The sequence below is a fragment of the Acanthopagrus latus genome, chromosome 12 (assembly GCF_904848185.1).
Source record: "Acanthopagrus latus isolate v.2019 chromosome 12, fAcaLat1.1, whole genome shotgun sequence".
Lineage (NCBI taxonomy): Eukaryota > Metazoa > Chordata > Actinopteri > Spariformes > Sparidae > Acanthopagrus > Acanthopagrus latus.
Genome location: NC_051050.1, coordinates 8698916 through 8715360, shown reverse-complemented (window position 1 = coordinate 8715360; position 16445 = coordinate 8698916). Strand labels below are relative to the sequence as shown.

At 40.4% G+C, this 16445-nt stretch overlaps 1 protein-coding gene and 1 long non-coding RNA gene across 3 annotated transcripts in view; both read left to right on the top strand.

Annotated features, from left to right (window-relative positions):
* The window catches only part of cntfr (ciliary neurotrophic factor receptor), a 228740-nt gene that overhangs the window by 207330 nt on the left and 4965 nt on the right, over positions 1-16445 (top strand). For both annotated transcript variants that reach the window (XM_037118120.1, XM_037118119.1), the window contains 2 exons: positions 9454-9522; positions 9745-9865. In XM_037118120.1, coding sequence (XP_036974015.1) covers positions 9454-9522; positions 9745-9865 — 190 coding nt within the window. The remainder of the gene's footprint in view (positions 1-9453; positions 9523-9744; positions 9866-16445) is intronic.
* On the top strand, positions 14741-16150 carry LOC119030488. The gene is made up of 3 exons (XR_005078291.1): positions 14741-14883; positions 15061-15121; positions 15412-16150. It is a non-coding gene; the product is annotated as an uncharacterized LOC119030488 (long non-coding RNA).

Sequence of the window (16445 nt, the reverse complement as noted above, 5' to 3'; positions counted from 1 at the left end):
ACCCACACATACTGTATATGTACTGTACATACAGGATAAGGCAAAGAAGAATAATTGGTCATGATGCAAGAGTATGAAAGGGGACACAATAAAACGAAGCAGCCGGAGCAGAGAAGGGAACTGACTTAAAATTCTTCCTCCTTTAATCTGTGTCCGCTTGGTCAACACAGCTTAGCCTTCCATTCATTTATTTATCCCACATTTTTTCTCCTTTGTCCTTCCGTCTGACATGCCACGTCCTCCCTCTCCCATCCGTCTCCCTCATTCTCCCCCCACCTCACTTTCTTCTTCACTTTTTCTCCCTCTCATCATTTTTCTTACCTCTTTTTTTTCCTCTTCATCACTCCTTCATCCCCCTCTCCCCTTGTGGTTTCCTGTCTTCGTCAATACTGCTTCACCTTCCTAATACTCTTCTTTTCAAGCACCAACATGCTGTTTCTTTCTCTCCATCCATGTCATAACTTTGTATGTTTGCCAAAAGTCACTCTCATCCGACAAGCACTTAGATGAATCGATAGTGAGGTGTGTGTGTGTGTGTGTGTGTGTGTGTGTTTGTATGTGTGTGATGGTAGAAAGTAGATTTCCCTAGATACAAAGATATACTGTGGTTGTGTGCGTTTCTCTGCATGCTCCTCTTTTTTTGCCTGAATTTGTACATTCTTCATGTTTTTTTGTGTGTGTTGGATAGTAGTATGCATACATATTGTGTGTTTCTGTGTGTAACATTAAGGACAAGGAAGCCAATGAAAAGCAGAGATTGACACTGAAAAAGAGGTTATTCAACTCGATCTGACATTGAATGTCATGAAAGCTAAACAGTGCCTTCGATTTGCTCCTTTTCATCTTCCTCTCAGTATCTCCTGCCTCCTTATTTCAGTTTCACCCTTCCTTCCTGCCCGATCAACAGCCACCACTTTTCCCTCTCTCAGCAATCCACAGTTCTACCATCAGCCACCCACCCACTCATTCATCCATTCATCCATCCATCCATCTTTCTATCCGTGCATTAAGCCAGCTATCTAACCATCCATCCCTCAAGCTATCCATTTGTATCTATGGGTGCACATGATAAATGTTTAGACCTTGTTTGGGGAAAACATCCCATCTAAAGGACACTGCCAGAGACAGACCATTTATCAAACCTCATCTTTGGAACACACACACACACACAAGCACACACTGAGGATGGATTCAGTCACGTCACACGAGTCGTCATTCTTTAGCTGTCGAGATACATTAAAGTCCAACTTCTTTACATTTACTATAATCTCAGCTTTTTGTTAATATTTGAAAGAATCTAATAAGGTTAGGTGTTTTTATAAGCATGTATTTTGTTTTTGTTATATTACCATGTCAGACCTAAGGTTGTCATACACTCATATCTGCTCTGAGATATCAGGGGACTAACATCCACCTTGGGGATTTTGTCTTGGGGATTCATGGCCAATAAAGTACCATGAACAGTGCCATAAGTGATATGAACATTACAGTTTCACCAAGTCACCAAAGTATAAGTAGTAAGATTTTCATGATCACAGCACAGAAGAGGTTTTAAAGTTGGCCCTGCAAGACTTACAATGTAGCATGTGTTTATTTTGTTCATTAACACGGCAGGATCCTCAATGGGGTAAAAAAAAAAAGAAAAAAAAAGTTATTCTGAAATACAGTCTCTGTAGAAAGAGATGTCAGTATAGGTGGTCTTTAACAAGCATCCAAATGATCTACTTTTAAGGCGTTCTTGACATGTTTTTTTGGTTTGTTTGTTTGTTTTTTCAAACTTTTTTGAATAGCTAAAGGCAAAAAATTCTCACAAGCATTGCCAGCTGCCATTGGCCAGCACCACTCTGTACAGAGACCTACAGTTCAGCTGGCATACAGCAGTTTAACGACTCGTGTTCCATTTCAGTTTTATCATGCATCCTTCTGTGGGCAGCTACAGAGGGACATTTTAAAAATATCCATCTGGTGATTTGAGTGAGAGACTGGTTACTTGATTCAAGGCTTTCTGACAATTGATTCGAATAAGGAGGCTTGTTTAGAGAGCGCTGAGCAGAAATATCCATGGTGAGCCTATTAAGCAGCAGTGCGGCTGTTACAGAATGCTCATCGTGCTTTAGGTAGCTGTTTTCATTGTATTTCATCTTTAGTGTAATTTATGTTTTTTAATCAACATTCAGAGTTTTGTCATGTATCCTGTGGTTTTGACTGCCTTGTAGAACAGAACACAACTGAACAGCCTCCTAGAAGACTTAATAAGTACCACTTAAATAGTTTGAAAGTTGGAAGTTTTAAAAAGAGAAAACAAGTCTCTTTTGAGTTGTCAAATACCGACCCTTGAGATTGGAAAACCCAAAGCGTCAGTGTTTGACTAGTTGGGAATGATACTCAAAAATCAGCTTTTGTGCAAATCAGACCTTTGAACAAGTAGTTGTATGAATAATAGATCTATATATCTCCCAGAGTGAGTCTAATCAACTGATTTAAAGACATTTTATATATCAAATTTTAGGCATAATGTCTCCTAATTTTAAAGCTAGCCAAGTCAAATGCCAGTGCACAGTAATCCTAAAATGAAGCATTGACCAGATAATGGTTAAGTCAATCAGATTCAAGGTAGAGGGTAGAAGTCATCAAGTAGTTACAGATTTGAGGGTTTAACTCCCGGTTCATTCTAATGGTATCTTTGGAACTGTCCCTGAGCACGGTAGTGTACCTCAAATCTGCCTCCAGTGTGCAAGTCAGTGATATATGAATGTGTGAGTGGGTTAATGAGAGATTTCGTACAGTGCTTTGAAATGTTCTCAGGATAAGGAAGCTGTAGAAATGCAGAATTCACGGACAAAGAAGATAAATTCATCCATCCATACACGCATTCTCTATACCCACTCATCCTGTGCAGGGTCACGGTGGGTTGAGGCCTATCCCAACTCATACTTGGCGAGAAGCAGAGTGCAGGCTGGGCTGGTCGCCAACAAAACGCTGATTTTTTTTTTCCCCTTTTCTTTTTTTCATATTTTTGAATTGTTTTATCATGAACTGTGAGGAGTGTCTGAATAAAATCAGGATCACAGAGAACAAGGTATATATCCATTCACCTTAAAGCAAGAGCACACATAAAATAAGCTTCATTTCATTTCATATGATATGTGATTAATTCTGATTCAAATATCATCTTTCTTGACACCTTCATGGTTGATATTTTTGTCATGCCAGCATGACAGCGTAAGCTGAAGCTAATGTAGAGACACCTCCAGGCACGGCTGTGTTGTTGAAACCACCTCATGCTTTTTAAGGGAGCAAGGTGTAGTTAGGGATTTTCGATTGGTTGGTGGGGGTTTAGCCTCCTTTTACAGTAATTGCTGCTATGGCGATTGGGGCTTCACAGGAGGAAATACTGTCTGAGAAATTACCCCTCGATTTGGTTTCTGTGCGTGTGTGTGTGTATGTGTGTGTGTGTTCTCAAATGGGAGTGCGCGGTGGAAAAATGGGAGCTGTCAGTCAACCTAATGAGACCAACCTTCTCAGTGCACACACACACACACACACACACACACACACACACATACACACACATACACATACACACACAGAGCGCCATCGGGCCAGTGGAAGTGCCATATAATTGGGTTTCCTTTCCAGGACAACAGACATGCTCACTGGATTAGATCTGACCACCGACGCCAATTCTCTCCATGTCTCCCTCTCTCTGCTTTTCCTTCTCTTTTTTCTTTCTCTGTCTCCGTTTTGCATCTCTGTTTTTCTCTTTCCTCAGCCTCTTCATTCTTCCCTGTCCCTCTGTCTGTCAGTCTACACTATCTTTATGATTTTCCTCTTGTCTCCCTACTCTTCTGCTTGTCTCGGCATCATCGCCACTTCTGACTTACATGTACGATGCTTTATCCAATAGGTTTTGTGTCTACAGATAATATAAACGATAACACATGAAATTGCAAGAATAACCCCCCGAGGCAGGTCTTAATTACATATTTAATATTATGACATTATGCCTATTGGATGCATAGTGTGACCTATTGTTTGTGTCCAAGGGCTCAGTTAGAGTTCCTCTCTTTTCATTGCCACAATGTATATTTGATAAGATGTGATGAAAATGTATTGATCCAAGAGGGAAAGTTATTTGAGGTTTTTGCAGCAGTAAACGCAAGTGCAGGATAGAAAAGTGATTAAAGTTGGCACAAGGAAGACTGTTATAGTTGGTACAAGGCAGGAGAGAAGAGGAATGGAAAGGAGAGGAGGGAAAGAAAAGAAAAAAAGGATGTGTGAAAAGTAAAGGGTCACTTCTTTTTCACACAGTTCCTTATGCAATCCCTGAGGAATGTTCACATCTCCTCTCTCTGCCCCTCGTATTGTCTGGATTTGTGTAGAGGCTCTCGCTGGAGTGTGTGCATCTGTGTGTGCGTCTGTGTGTGTGTGTGTGTGTGTGTGTGTGTGTGTGTGCGCACGCGCGTGTGTGTGTATTGTAGCACTAAGCTCTGTGTGCGAGTGAATTCTCTTCACACAAACTTCTCTTCCTCATCCTCCTCACTCGGAGTCATTGTATCTTGGACCTAAACCAGAATATTTGTAACTGACATATTGTCCATTGTGTATATTTTGCGCTTGAGTTTCTTTGTTGAAATAAAGTATGAATAACTTGTAGATATACATTTGATATTGTGTACAGTATACTGACATTTACTTTGCATATAAAGTTCACTGACATAGAGACTCCTACACTCTCTTCTTCACTCTCCGCCTACAGATGTAACTCATATAGCTTCCATATGTCAAAAGGCAACCTGTGGCATTGCTAAGCTAAACGTAGTCACTCTAATGGAGCTCCAAAGTGTTGGAGTACAAAGAAAGCAAAATAAACAATTACAAAGTGAATAACTCCCATGAATGATATATCCTGTTTTACGATCTATTTTGTATTTCATATTGGCATTTTTGCTACTTGCCATTTCTATAATGTCACCTTTCAAAATGTCACTTTTGACTGAAATCACATTTTGAAATGCTCTTCGTGATGTCATTTCAAAGGAAAACATAGTAAACTTTAGTCATTATCTTATCACCCTCATACCAATGCAAAGTCAGTTAACGTTAAAGTGTAGTCCAGAAAACCTTTCCAGGGCTCTGCAGCAAAACCAGGTTACATCATTCTCTTAAATAAATTAAGTAGGCCTAGATGGGGACTCAGTTTCTTTCAATATCTCTATGAATCTTGCCTGGCGTAATCCAAGTCTCCAAAAGCCCTGAGATCCCGACTAGATTTTAAAAGATGTTATTTAAACCATTTGATAAGCTGAATTCTTCCCTGTAGTCTCGCTGCTCAGTTAAACAAAGCTAAGCTCATCCAGCATTCCATTGTCATGGAGTTAGGCAGATAAAAGCTACACGTTCATTTTGAGGTGAATTTTCCTTTAATGTGCTCATGGACAACAGCCGCTACTGTATATTAGATACATATTTACTTTGAAACTGTTGTTGCTCAAGCTAACAGGTGCCAACTGGCTAAATTTAGTAGCAGAGATTGATATGTCTTGAGGCAGGCATGTGATTGGCTGCCAGGTAAATGAGTGGTGACAAAATTGCTGTCATTATAACATCTCTAAAATCTCCTTCTTGTTAAATTTAGCTTAATGAGGCTGCTAATGCCATTTACCCAGCCGACTAACTAACAAGATGTTGTTTTGTTACTCAGCATCAAGGTGAAGAGCCAGTGGTAGCAGTTTTAGCTAGCTTGTGTTGGTAGGTGTTAACCTCAAAAAAACTATTAGAATAGCCTAGTTAAAGGGAGAGGAGGAGATGCTGTGTCTGTGTGCAAACGGTGTGAACAGTTGGTTGATCAGAATCACTTTGGCAATGTTGTTGCTTTGGCTAAGGGAGCTAGCTGGCTACATATGATAGCACTTGTTGACGTTCGGGCCAAGTTAAATATTTATTCAGCAGCTGCAGTTTAAGGATCCTCTTTAGTCTTAGAACTGCAGCCTCTGTGCACAGTTGTGGTTTTTTTTGTTTTGTTTTTTTTCCGTAAAGTTTCTGCACTTCTGCATTACAGGAGGAATCAACAATGAATTTGCATTTCCACGCACATTAGAAAATCCAGGTGTGCCGCACCTCATGTGAATCACTGCGATAGTAGTGCCGGCATCTTCTGTTCTCTGGTTCACTGTCAAACATTCAAGCTCACATATGCTGTTTACAATGAACAGACATATGGTGTTTATGCATGAAACTGGGATTTCTCCAGGGTGAAGACATTTAGCTTTCATTACTTAAATTAGAAATGTTTTGGTCGGTTCATTTGGGTAGATTATTATTATCTTTACAATATATCTTGGGCCTAGTGACTACACTGTACATTAAGCAAGTTAAATATTTGGGTGTTTGGAGTGGCAGTGTTTGTGTGTGTGTGTATGTGTATGCCTACTTCACTTTGTGTGTGTCTGTGTGTGTGTCAGTGTGGGTGCAGATGAGTCACACACATTCAAATTCACGCGCACAACTACACAAGTCTGTTTTTTCTTCACAGCTCTGAACAGCTTAGTGTACAATACATCAGCACTACAGATCCATGTGAAACATAAACACACATGTGCATGTGTGCGCGCACACACACACACACACGAGCACACACACACACACACACACACACACACACACATACTCAGCAACAAGTAAATATACTTCACCACCACAGCCACAACACACAGGCTTGGTCTTGCAGTGTAAATGATCTGTGTTTTTTGGCAGCCTCTCCAAAATGCATCTCACCCTTCCATCTATCCACCCCCCCCCCCCCCCCCCCCCCTCCACCTCCACCTCTTCCTCCAATACGTGATATTGAGTGCTGCTCTCACTGCTCCCTGTTTAGCCACTTGGCAACACAGCATCACATCCATCTCTTTGGAAATGTTTATCTGCAAGCTGTTTACTCCATATACTCTTCCACATACATCCACATACGTGTGCCCACACACACAAGCACCAGCTCCAGTCAAGCCTTGCAAAGACAAACAGCAATGCATGTACAAACATGAGCGTCAACATGTGCATACAAAGAATCACAAAGGAACATTTAGGACTGCTTATTTTCCGAAAGTGGTGCGTTTTCTCTTTCAGTCATTTTACATTCAAGCGCGCACACACTCAAAAAATTAAAGGCAAATGCTCGTATCTACTTGAACACATGGAATCAAACAGGCGCACGCGTATGGCTAAACCTCCACCAGCTTTCACACAATAGACATTAGTATGCAAACACACACATAATGGCAGACACATCCACATTGCAGTGAGTGAGGAATGCTGATAGAAGCAATGGTTTGATACGCTGGTTGGACTACATGTAAACAGTGGAAGGTTTAGCCTCAAAAGGCTGCACACATGCCTGGTAAAACACACACTATATAATACTGAAGTATATCCACATGGCACTCAACAGGAACATGTAACATGCACACATGCTCGGATGACATTGTTATTGCATTCCGCTAATGAAATTAAGCCTGTAAACGCAGCGCTCGGTTAGGCAGATAAAGCCTGAACTTCCTTCCAAACGGAGGGGGAGAGGGGCCGGGAGACAAAGAATTAGTGCAGACAGAGAGAGGCTTCGAAGATCGAGGCTGAGTTGAAAACCAAAGGGTCAGCTTTATGGAGAGGGTGAATGATGAGAGAGAGATTACAGTAGGATAGAGAAAGCAGCATGGGCGCTGGGGATGTATGAGTGGGTTATTAGTCAGATCGACTACAGATCTGCCCAGCCTGAAGACACTTCCTAGAAGGGAAAAGTCTAATCGGAGGCTTGCTTACAACTGGTGGCTGGCAAATGTATATGGTTGTTTGAGGGATTTTGGATCCAATCGCAGATTTTTATTAGCAGCCCTTGATATATCAAGACTACCTGAAGGACAATTCTGTTTTATTGGAGATTAGGTCTATTTCCATCAGTAAAACTGATACTGTGCAATAAGGGATCAAGGAGGACATTATATATACTTCAACTGCTTCATTATATGAAGCAGTTGAAGTAATCTGAGTAAACTACAAGTAAATGGCACTTTTTAATTAAGTCATCTTGGCTACAACACTCTGTTTGTGTGTCCACAATATTACAATGCAAGATGCATTTGTGGGCATAATGATATGTAAAGACTCACAATGAATAAAATACAGTTTAACATTAATGTCATTGTTTGCAATGTTCATCTAGAACAGCAGATATCAGAATTCATACATGATTGGGGTTATAAGTGTTTACTCGTATTCAGTATTAAAAATTTTTTTATTGTAAAGACGTTCAGAGGAGATTATTCAAGATAACCACAATCATTCCCCAATTTATACTGAGATTTTGAAAAGATTTTTAAAGATACATTATTTATAGTTCAGCTTACACAAAAAAAGAAACTACTTGTTAACTAAGTGCAGTGAATGATTTCAGATAACCTTCAGCTCACCTGTGTATGTGAGTGCACGTGTGTGTGTGTGTGTGTGTGTGTGTGTGTGTGTGTGTGTGTGTGTGTGTGTGTGTGTGTGTGTGTGTGTGTGTGTGTCTGTATAGGCTGCAGAAGGTAACAGGCATGTCACTAAATCATTTAATTCGACTTCAGGAGTAGAAAAGGCAGCACCGTCCTTCTCCCCATTCCCTCTACTCTGTCAAACACGGGCCAAAGGCAGACAAACACACACTCACCCACATGCACACACACACACGCACAACTCTAACTGTAAATTACAGGGAGGCAGCAAATCATTCTCTCATGCACTCCCCGGTGACTCAAACATTTAGTTCATTCTCTGTTGCGCTCTGCAAATGAAAGTGTGCACAAAAGGCTTTCAAATGTTGGCATGCATTAGATTGTGTTATGAAATTACATGGCACTGATGCCAAAGCTTTCTGGTATAATCATCAATTATGCCTGGTATTTTGCATGAGTGTCGGTATGTGTGGAGTGTAAAGGCTGCGGGGACATCAAGGTTCAATCAATTCAACAGTGAAATGCAAAACACTGCAAGGATAAAGCAACAGACTTAACCTATGCACAGAATGATGATGAAAAGTGTGTTGTAAATATATGAGTGCTGGATAAAAACTGTTCTCTGTATTGCGGAGCTGGATCTACCCGCCATAAAACATTAAAAACTCGAGCTTTGATTTCTGCACTGAACCTGTAATTTATGGTTAGAGCTATATGGGTAGAAGAGTAGAACTTTCAGACTGACAGTTAACTGCCTTTATTTAGCTGAGAAATGTCATAATTCATCTTGTGGGAAAGTTTCAAGGCCATAGAACACATTCAGAAATCTGTGTATAGCTTGAAATATACAAGTTTCTTTTGTAACACTTCATAATACATAAAGTTTCCTTTTATTTATGACTGTTTTTATAAAGTGTAACCGGATAACTACCAATAAATGACACTCTGCTCTCTTGTGTTGGCCGTTCAGGTGGAGCTATCTGACAGCACCTCCCACACCATCACCGATGCCTATGCTGGAAAGGAGTACATCATCCAGGTAACTTCTTCTGTCCTGCTATGTCTCTCTGACGGATCATATAAGCCCCAAATACATCCACATCTATCAATGCATATTAATACTACACTGCTTTATTAAAGTTAGTAGCTGGATATGTCTTAACCACCAATGATGACAACCTCTAATAAATTCTAAAAGAAGGAACAGAGAATGTTCGAATATACTGTACCAACTAATTTCTACTGTCCTTTTGTTCAACAGGTGGCTGCTAAGGACACAGAGATTGGAACATGGAGCGACTGGAGTGTTGCCGTCCATGCTACACCCTGGATTGAAGATCCTCTGCCAATCACTTCCACAACTGAAGTGGACTTTGCTACCGGTCAGTTATAGCCTGTCCCGTTTAGTCTGACGTACATTTTTTCAGATTTGGTCATTTAATTTCAAAACCTCCATCCAATCCAAACAGTGATTAGTGAAAGATATTTTCCATGTATTGCAGATACTGGATTGAAGTTCTCCAGTGCATATAGTACAACCACTTTACTACATAAACAGTCTGACACACTAAATGGATAAATCAGTTTTCAATGTATGAATGAAACTATTCTCTGCTCGACTACGTGACACTGAAAGGCATAGTCAGTACCCATTATTTGTGATCTATGAGGCTTTACCAAAGTACAACAGTGCTTTGTGCTATAAGCTAACATGCTGACAATGGCAAGTATGCTGATATCAAGCATGTACAATATTCAGTGTCATTAGTTTTGTGGGTATTTGGTCATAACCCGCAGTACTGACAAATAAGGATTAAGCCATGATGATTGTCGCCAAAACGAATGTCAGAGGATCATCAAGTTTACTAAAAGTCAGCCTGTGGGGAGAATGAATGTGAAATGAAATTCCATTGAAATGTATCTTACATTTTTGGGGGTTTTTTTGTTTGTTTTTTTACACAGAACAAAGGTCAACCACATGATTGGTGTTAGAGATCAAGTCATCACCAGATTATTAGGATATATGCATACCCATCCAGTAGTTATTGGTATAATTAAACCAGGATCAAATCAATGTACAGACTGAGCAACCACCTCAGAGTCACACTTCTTAATGTGGCTGAAAGGTTCAAGTTAGTGGAGTCAAATGAAAATAAGAAAGAGGCTAAATGCAAATATGTATCTGTCATTTGTTTAATGTATTAAGATGGCTTGTCATGAATAGTTAATGATGTAAGTAGTCCAGTTCAGAGAGAGAAAAATACAGGTAAGTAGTAGTGAAGTACTAACACTGAAATAATACAATAGGTTTTCTATAATGCTGTTCACTGTGATATAATCAGTCTTCTAGTCACCATCGGCTACAGAATCATTGGGATGATAATATAGTATTCGTGAAATGTTTTGAACGTAGCCCATGGCTGTCACACGGTAAATTTCCTGAATCAGTTAGGTATGAAATTAAGTCCAGTTAATAACTTTCTTTATCATTAAATTGAGTACACTGTAAGCGCTTGATAGCCTTGAACTTTTATCGCAGCTTAAGCTGTAAGATCCAGCAGCCTCCAGACAAATCCACACACATCAACCTGAGCCCGAACGCCGCCTGGGGGGAAAACTGCCTTCCCTCTAAAAAATGCTCACATCTCTCCCATAGCCTCAAACTGGCGCGCTTACAGTACAGCAACTTGACACTTTGTAGTTTTCTTTATGCATGAGAAATGAAGATTTAACATGAAAGTCTTTGTAGATTGATACATTTACACAGACTCGCACACATAGTCGCATAAACACAAGGACAGAAACTATCCCTGGGAATTATCGAGTCGACAGCCCTTCAGCATGTGGCAGAGATCAAGGATGGCTCGCTTGTCAAATCGAAATCTCTCAACGCACTGCTGATCCCTCAACAATAAGACATCCATTCCAGCTCTGAACACTCTTGTGTGCACGGCTCTCCAACTGGGTTGGAACAGAAAAGCACAAATGGCAGGACACATTTTGAATGGATAAACACTTAATGTGACTGGACAGGTTGTAACATTTTTGGCCAATTGACACTTTCTAAATTGCAATCCTGTGGTGATCTTGCAAATACAATGGGCATGTATCAACAGCATCACCAGCTGCGAATTAGGCTGGTGAATACTCCTATTGTAATATTCACATTTGACTGCAAAATACTACATACATTTATTTTGTGTGTGGTCACAGGCTACAAGCTTGTGGGTCAAAGGTTGAGGTTTGCTCTTTGTTCCTCAGAACCTGTTGCCACGCCCTGCAAAGATGTCACAGTAAACTGACCAAATTACCTTTATCCACCAGATACTCGCAGAACTCAGGTTGCTCTTTAAATTTTGTATGGTAATAAAATGGGATTATTAAAACATAATCTTAAAACAGTATCAACAGACTTGAACAGCTCGTGCATTATAAATGTCTCTTGCAAAAGAAAAAGCAACTACATTTTGAAATAGTTCGAAAATAAATTTGTGGTTAAATATCAACGTGCACGGTTCTAGTATTTAGACATCATTGTCAAACATTCATAGGTGTCAAACACCCATCAAAATAAATCAATTCTACCATAGAGGATAAGCTCACAGCCCAAATCTAACCGCTAACATTAACTAGAACACTACATAACATAAAGACACAAGAGAGTCCACAGTGTTTTTTGCTTTCAGACTCAAAGTGAATCTGCTGCACTAAAGGTTTACATTCTGTTGCTTCAGTTGCTCATCAGTATTGCATTATGAAATATCCCAATGTGAAACTGATTCCAGCAGATTGAGCCACAGTGTGCTTGTAGCCCAGAGCAGTAAGTTTTGGTGCCCAGGCATCCAAAAGGACTGGACTCATTTAAATTAATTGAACAATGAAATAGTCCTAACAGAATATTAGAAAATAAATAAATAAATAAAGAATAAAAACAAAAACATACTGCCTAACAGTCTGTCTATATCCTTATTTAAATATCTCGTTTTGAAAATATGGCTTCTGTCCAACTGGGAAGTACAATTATTTGCTTTCTTGACACATGTTTAATCTGATTAATTTAATGTGGTTTTGAAGTACATTATGTGCCGGCCTGTTTCTTGGATGGAAGAAGTTAGTTCTTGTGTGCCCAGCAGCCTAGCAGTGATGGCAAGACTCCAGGAAGTAATTTGCACCTGGCAAACAAATAGTTCTGCTGATAACGCCTGCACACTTCTGGTTTTTACACTTCGGATTGTGAGGGCATCAGAGGGAACGAGATTTAACATGTTAATTAGTGAGCTTTAGAGGTGATAGGAGCCAGCTTGTGTTACTTTTGGACAGCGCCAGCCTCTGCGTTTCCAGTCCATATGCTAAGCTAAGCTAACAAGCTGCTGGCTGGAGCTTTTTATTGAACATACTCATATGAGAGTGGTATCTATCTTCTCATCCAAATCTTGACAAGAAAGGAAACAAGTTTATTTAGCAAAATGTCCAAGTATTCTCTTGATATTCCACATGAGAAAGTGCTTTGCTCATACCAATACAGGCTTTCTAAATTCGACTACTTTTATTTTCCTGGATTTTGCCTTGAAGGCCACATACAGGTTGGCCTCTGATTGGTAGAGGTGGCTGGCCTGTACTTTTGTGGGAATGTGTATGTATCATATTCTTCTAATATCAGATGTTTATCCATGTAAAATGTGATTTTAGACACAAGTAGTTTTTAATAAGCAATTCATTTTACGTTAAGTAGGTTAATTTAAGACAAGGAAGAGATCAATTATCCCAAAACTGGGATCTACTGACAATTTGAACCCAGTCTGAAATCTCTCCAAAACTATTGTTTTCCCCTATTTACCTGCCTTTTTCTGGATCTCTGCTCATCCAGTTTATTTCTGAGCAGTTTTACAGTACAACAGTGACTCCTGTTGGTCATGAGTAGCATTGCCCACTGATCACCACTTAGTCATCACTGAATGAGCTCTCACATGAAACACATGCTAAACAGGGTACACAGGACATGCATCCTGCTCTAACACGTGCTCACTCAAAAACTCATACAAACAGTGCCACATACACATGCACATGCATGCACACACACACACACACACACACACACACACACACACACACACACACGCTGTACCCCCCTCTGACAGCATGCAGTGTATAAACACAAACATGCAGACACACACAAAAACTGAGGCAGTACACAGTGTATTATTCGTGTTCTTAGAGAAAGAACAGGAGGTTATTGGGATTCTCCTCATGCCTCTTCTCGATCCAGCTGCGGCTTCTCTGCTTCCCTTCCCTCTCCCATGTCCTGCTCTGTTTCCCTCACCTTCTCTCTTTTGCCTCAAGATCTCTCATTCTCCCTTTCAGCCCTTTTCTTTTCTTATTTCCTCTCACTTCTCTCTCTATTGATCACTCATCCTTTGTCTTACATTTTATCTGCCCCTCAGCCACCTTCTTAAAGAAGTTAAAATGTCATAGACCCTGTCCTAAATTCAAAATAACAACCAAAAATGGCAGCACTGCTATTGTTAGGTCTGCATGGCAATGACAGTGAAGGTGAGGAACAGCATTAATACCGGAATATCATGAATATAAGACTACTTGGACGACCATAAATTGAACTGTTGGAGAAGCTTACATTGATGTTAGCCTATTGGAAAAACTGTCATTAATGTTAGCATGTTGGAGAAGCTAGCATTGATGTTAGGATGTTGGAGAAGCTAGCACTGATGTTAGGATGTTGGAGAAGCTAACACAGACATTACCCTGTTGGAGAAGCTAACTTTGATGTATGCCTGTTGGAGAAGCTTACACCAATGTTAGCCTGTTATAGAAGCTAACATTTGTTTAAGCCTGTCTGTGAACAGTGACGTTAGCCCGTTAGCTTTAAATATCCCCAACCGTGTATTTGTGGCCCTATGTGCTCTCTTCCACAGACACAATTAACATCTCCGACTCACAGAAACCGTTATTGAACACCCATCATTCTCGTCAATTATAGCAAGCTGGTTAGCCAAGGTCAGGTGAAGTGAGACAGCCGTTGCCATGGATAAAGGCAATCTCTTGTATATTCTAAACGTAGATACAGACATGAGAGGCGACTGTCGATTCAACTTAAAGATTCTAGTTAGGACTTTGTAAGATAAGATACAAGGTCTGAGATAGTGTAGGACCTAGCAATGAGTTATGGAATTGCTTTAGGAAAATAAAGCCTTGAACTTAAGATAAGAGAGTTTGGAACATTTTTCTGAAATGAGGCCTCTGGTCTTTAGAATGAAGGCAATTACTTGAGAGCTGACAAGTAAAGGGTACTTCCATCAGCTTGTTTTTAAGTATTTCTTCCGTGACAACAGTCACATGTTTTTACTTGGAAGTTCAAAAGGAGAGGCGCAGATGTGTCAAGAGTGTACGTAGCCATGACGTCATCTGTTCAAAGTCAAATGAAAAGACCTGATATTTTGTGTTGAAAGGAGCAATGGATTGCGATGATATATCAAAGTGCTCAATTAACGTAAAAAGTCACATCTCAGATATTTTTACATAGCAGGAAGTTGTTTGAAACATACTTACATTTATTTAGCAGAAGTATTTATTGAGTTGGCATTCACCAACATGAGGCAGAGTCACATCAGCAGGGAAACGAGGTAAATATTAGATTTCCTGTCTGCAAACAAACCAATGAAAAGCAACAGTTTCAGCCGGGGTCATCTCTTTTTCAGCTGACCAGCTTGTTAACATCTCCACACTGACCAATATTTCCTGACTGCTGAGCCGAATAGGAAATGAACGGACTTCCTGTGACTTATTGATTGTGTAGCTCACAGTCTAAACCCACAGTTACACTTTCTCTCACTTCCTCTCTGCCTTTCTTCTGTCTTGCCTGTGCCATATGTCCTTGTCCTCGTTTGTTGTTTCTTTTTCTCTGCTCATCTAGTAGCAATATCTGACGAAGTGAAATAGTAGCTAGCTGCAAGTGTGTGTTCTGTTTCCTGGCATCAACAGCATCGTTTCACTTCAGAAGAATAGCATGGTGACAGACGGATGACATTTAGACATCCCATCCTCAGTGATCAGAACATCGCTTAGCGACCACATTCCAGGAAGTAAAAAGCAGAGCAGTTGAGTCTTTAAAAGGCCACAGCCATCCTCCATGTCGCAACCATCTCAGATATAAGTTTCTGCCTCGCCCACTCAGTGAGACAGAAACTGGACACTGTCTAGCACCAAACAGGCAGCACCAGATATCACTTCTTATATCGCTCATGTCCACTCCTATTTATAAATGCTGTTTCAAGGCATATCACAGAACTAGAGTGTGTGTTTATATGTATGCAAGTGCTTAATAAGCAGAAACCCCTGCAGCTAAGTGCTGAGGTGCCTTAAGGTCCTCTTCTCCTGCATGCTCGCTCCAATTCATAGGAAAACCTATTTTTAATGTCCTTAAGGAGACATATAGTATTGACCTGTGAGATGTTTGGGGCTCTAATAGTAGGTTCTCATTCAGTTTCTCTATAGACAATATTAGGTGACTGACATGAGCACTTTGAAGGCTTGCAGGAGTATAGAAATTGCCCAGTGGAATCATAAATGGAATAAATGTGATAAAGTGCCCTCTTGGTAGGCCTTCCAGTAGACAAAATGCAATAAAGATCCTTCCCTCGTTGTTCACTTTCCCAGGAGCCTCCTGTGTTTCTGTGCCAAGGATATCACTAAGAGAAAACTTGTCATGTCATTATCCGTAACCGCTTATCCCTTTCCATGGGGTCACGGGGTGTTGCTGCTGGAGCCAATCCCAGCGAGGGCAGGGTACTCCCTGGATAAGTCGCCAGCTCAGCCTTGCCCTGAGCCGGGATTTGAACTAGCGACCTTTCGATCACTAGTCGACCTGCTCTACCCGCTGAGCTACAGCCGCCCCGAGAAAACTTTGAAATGTTAATGTTTTTCATCTGGGGACAACGCATGAGGTAT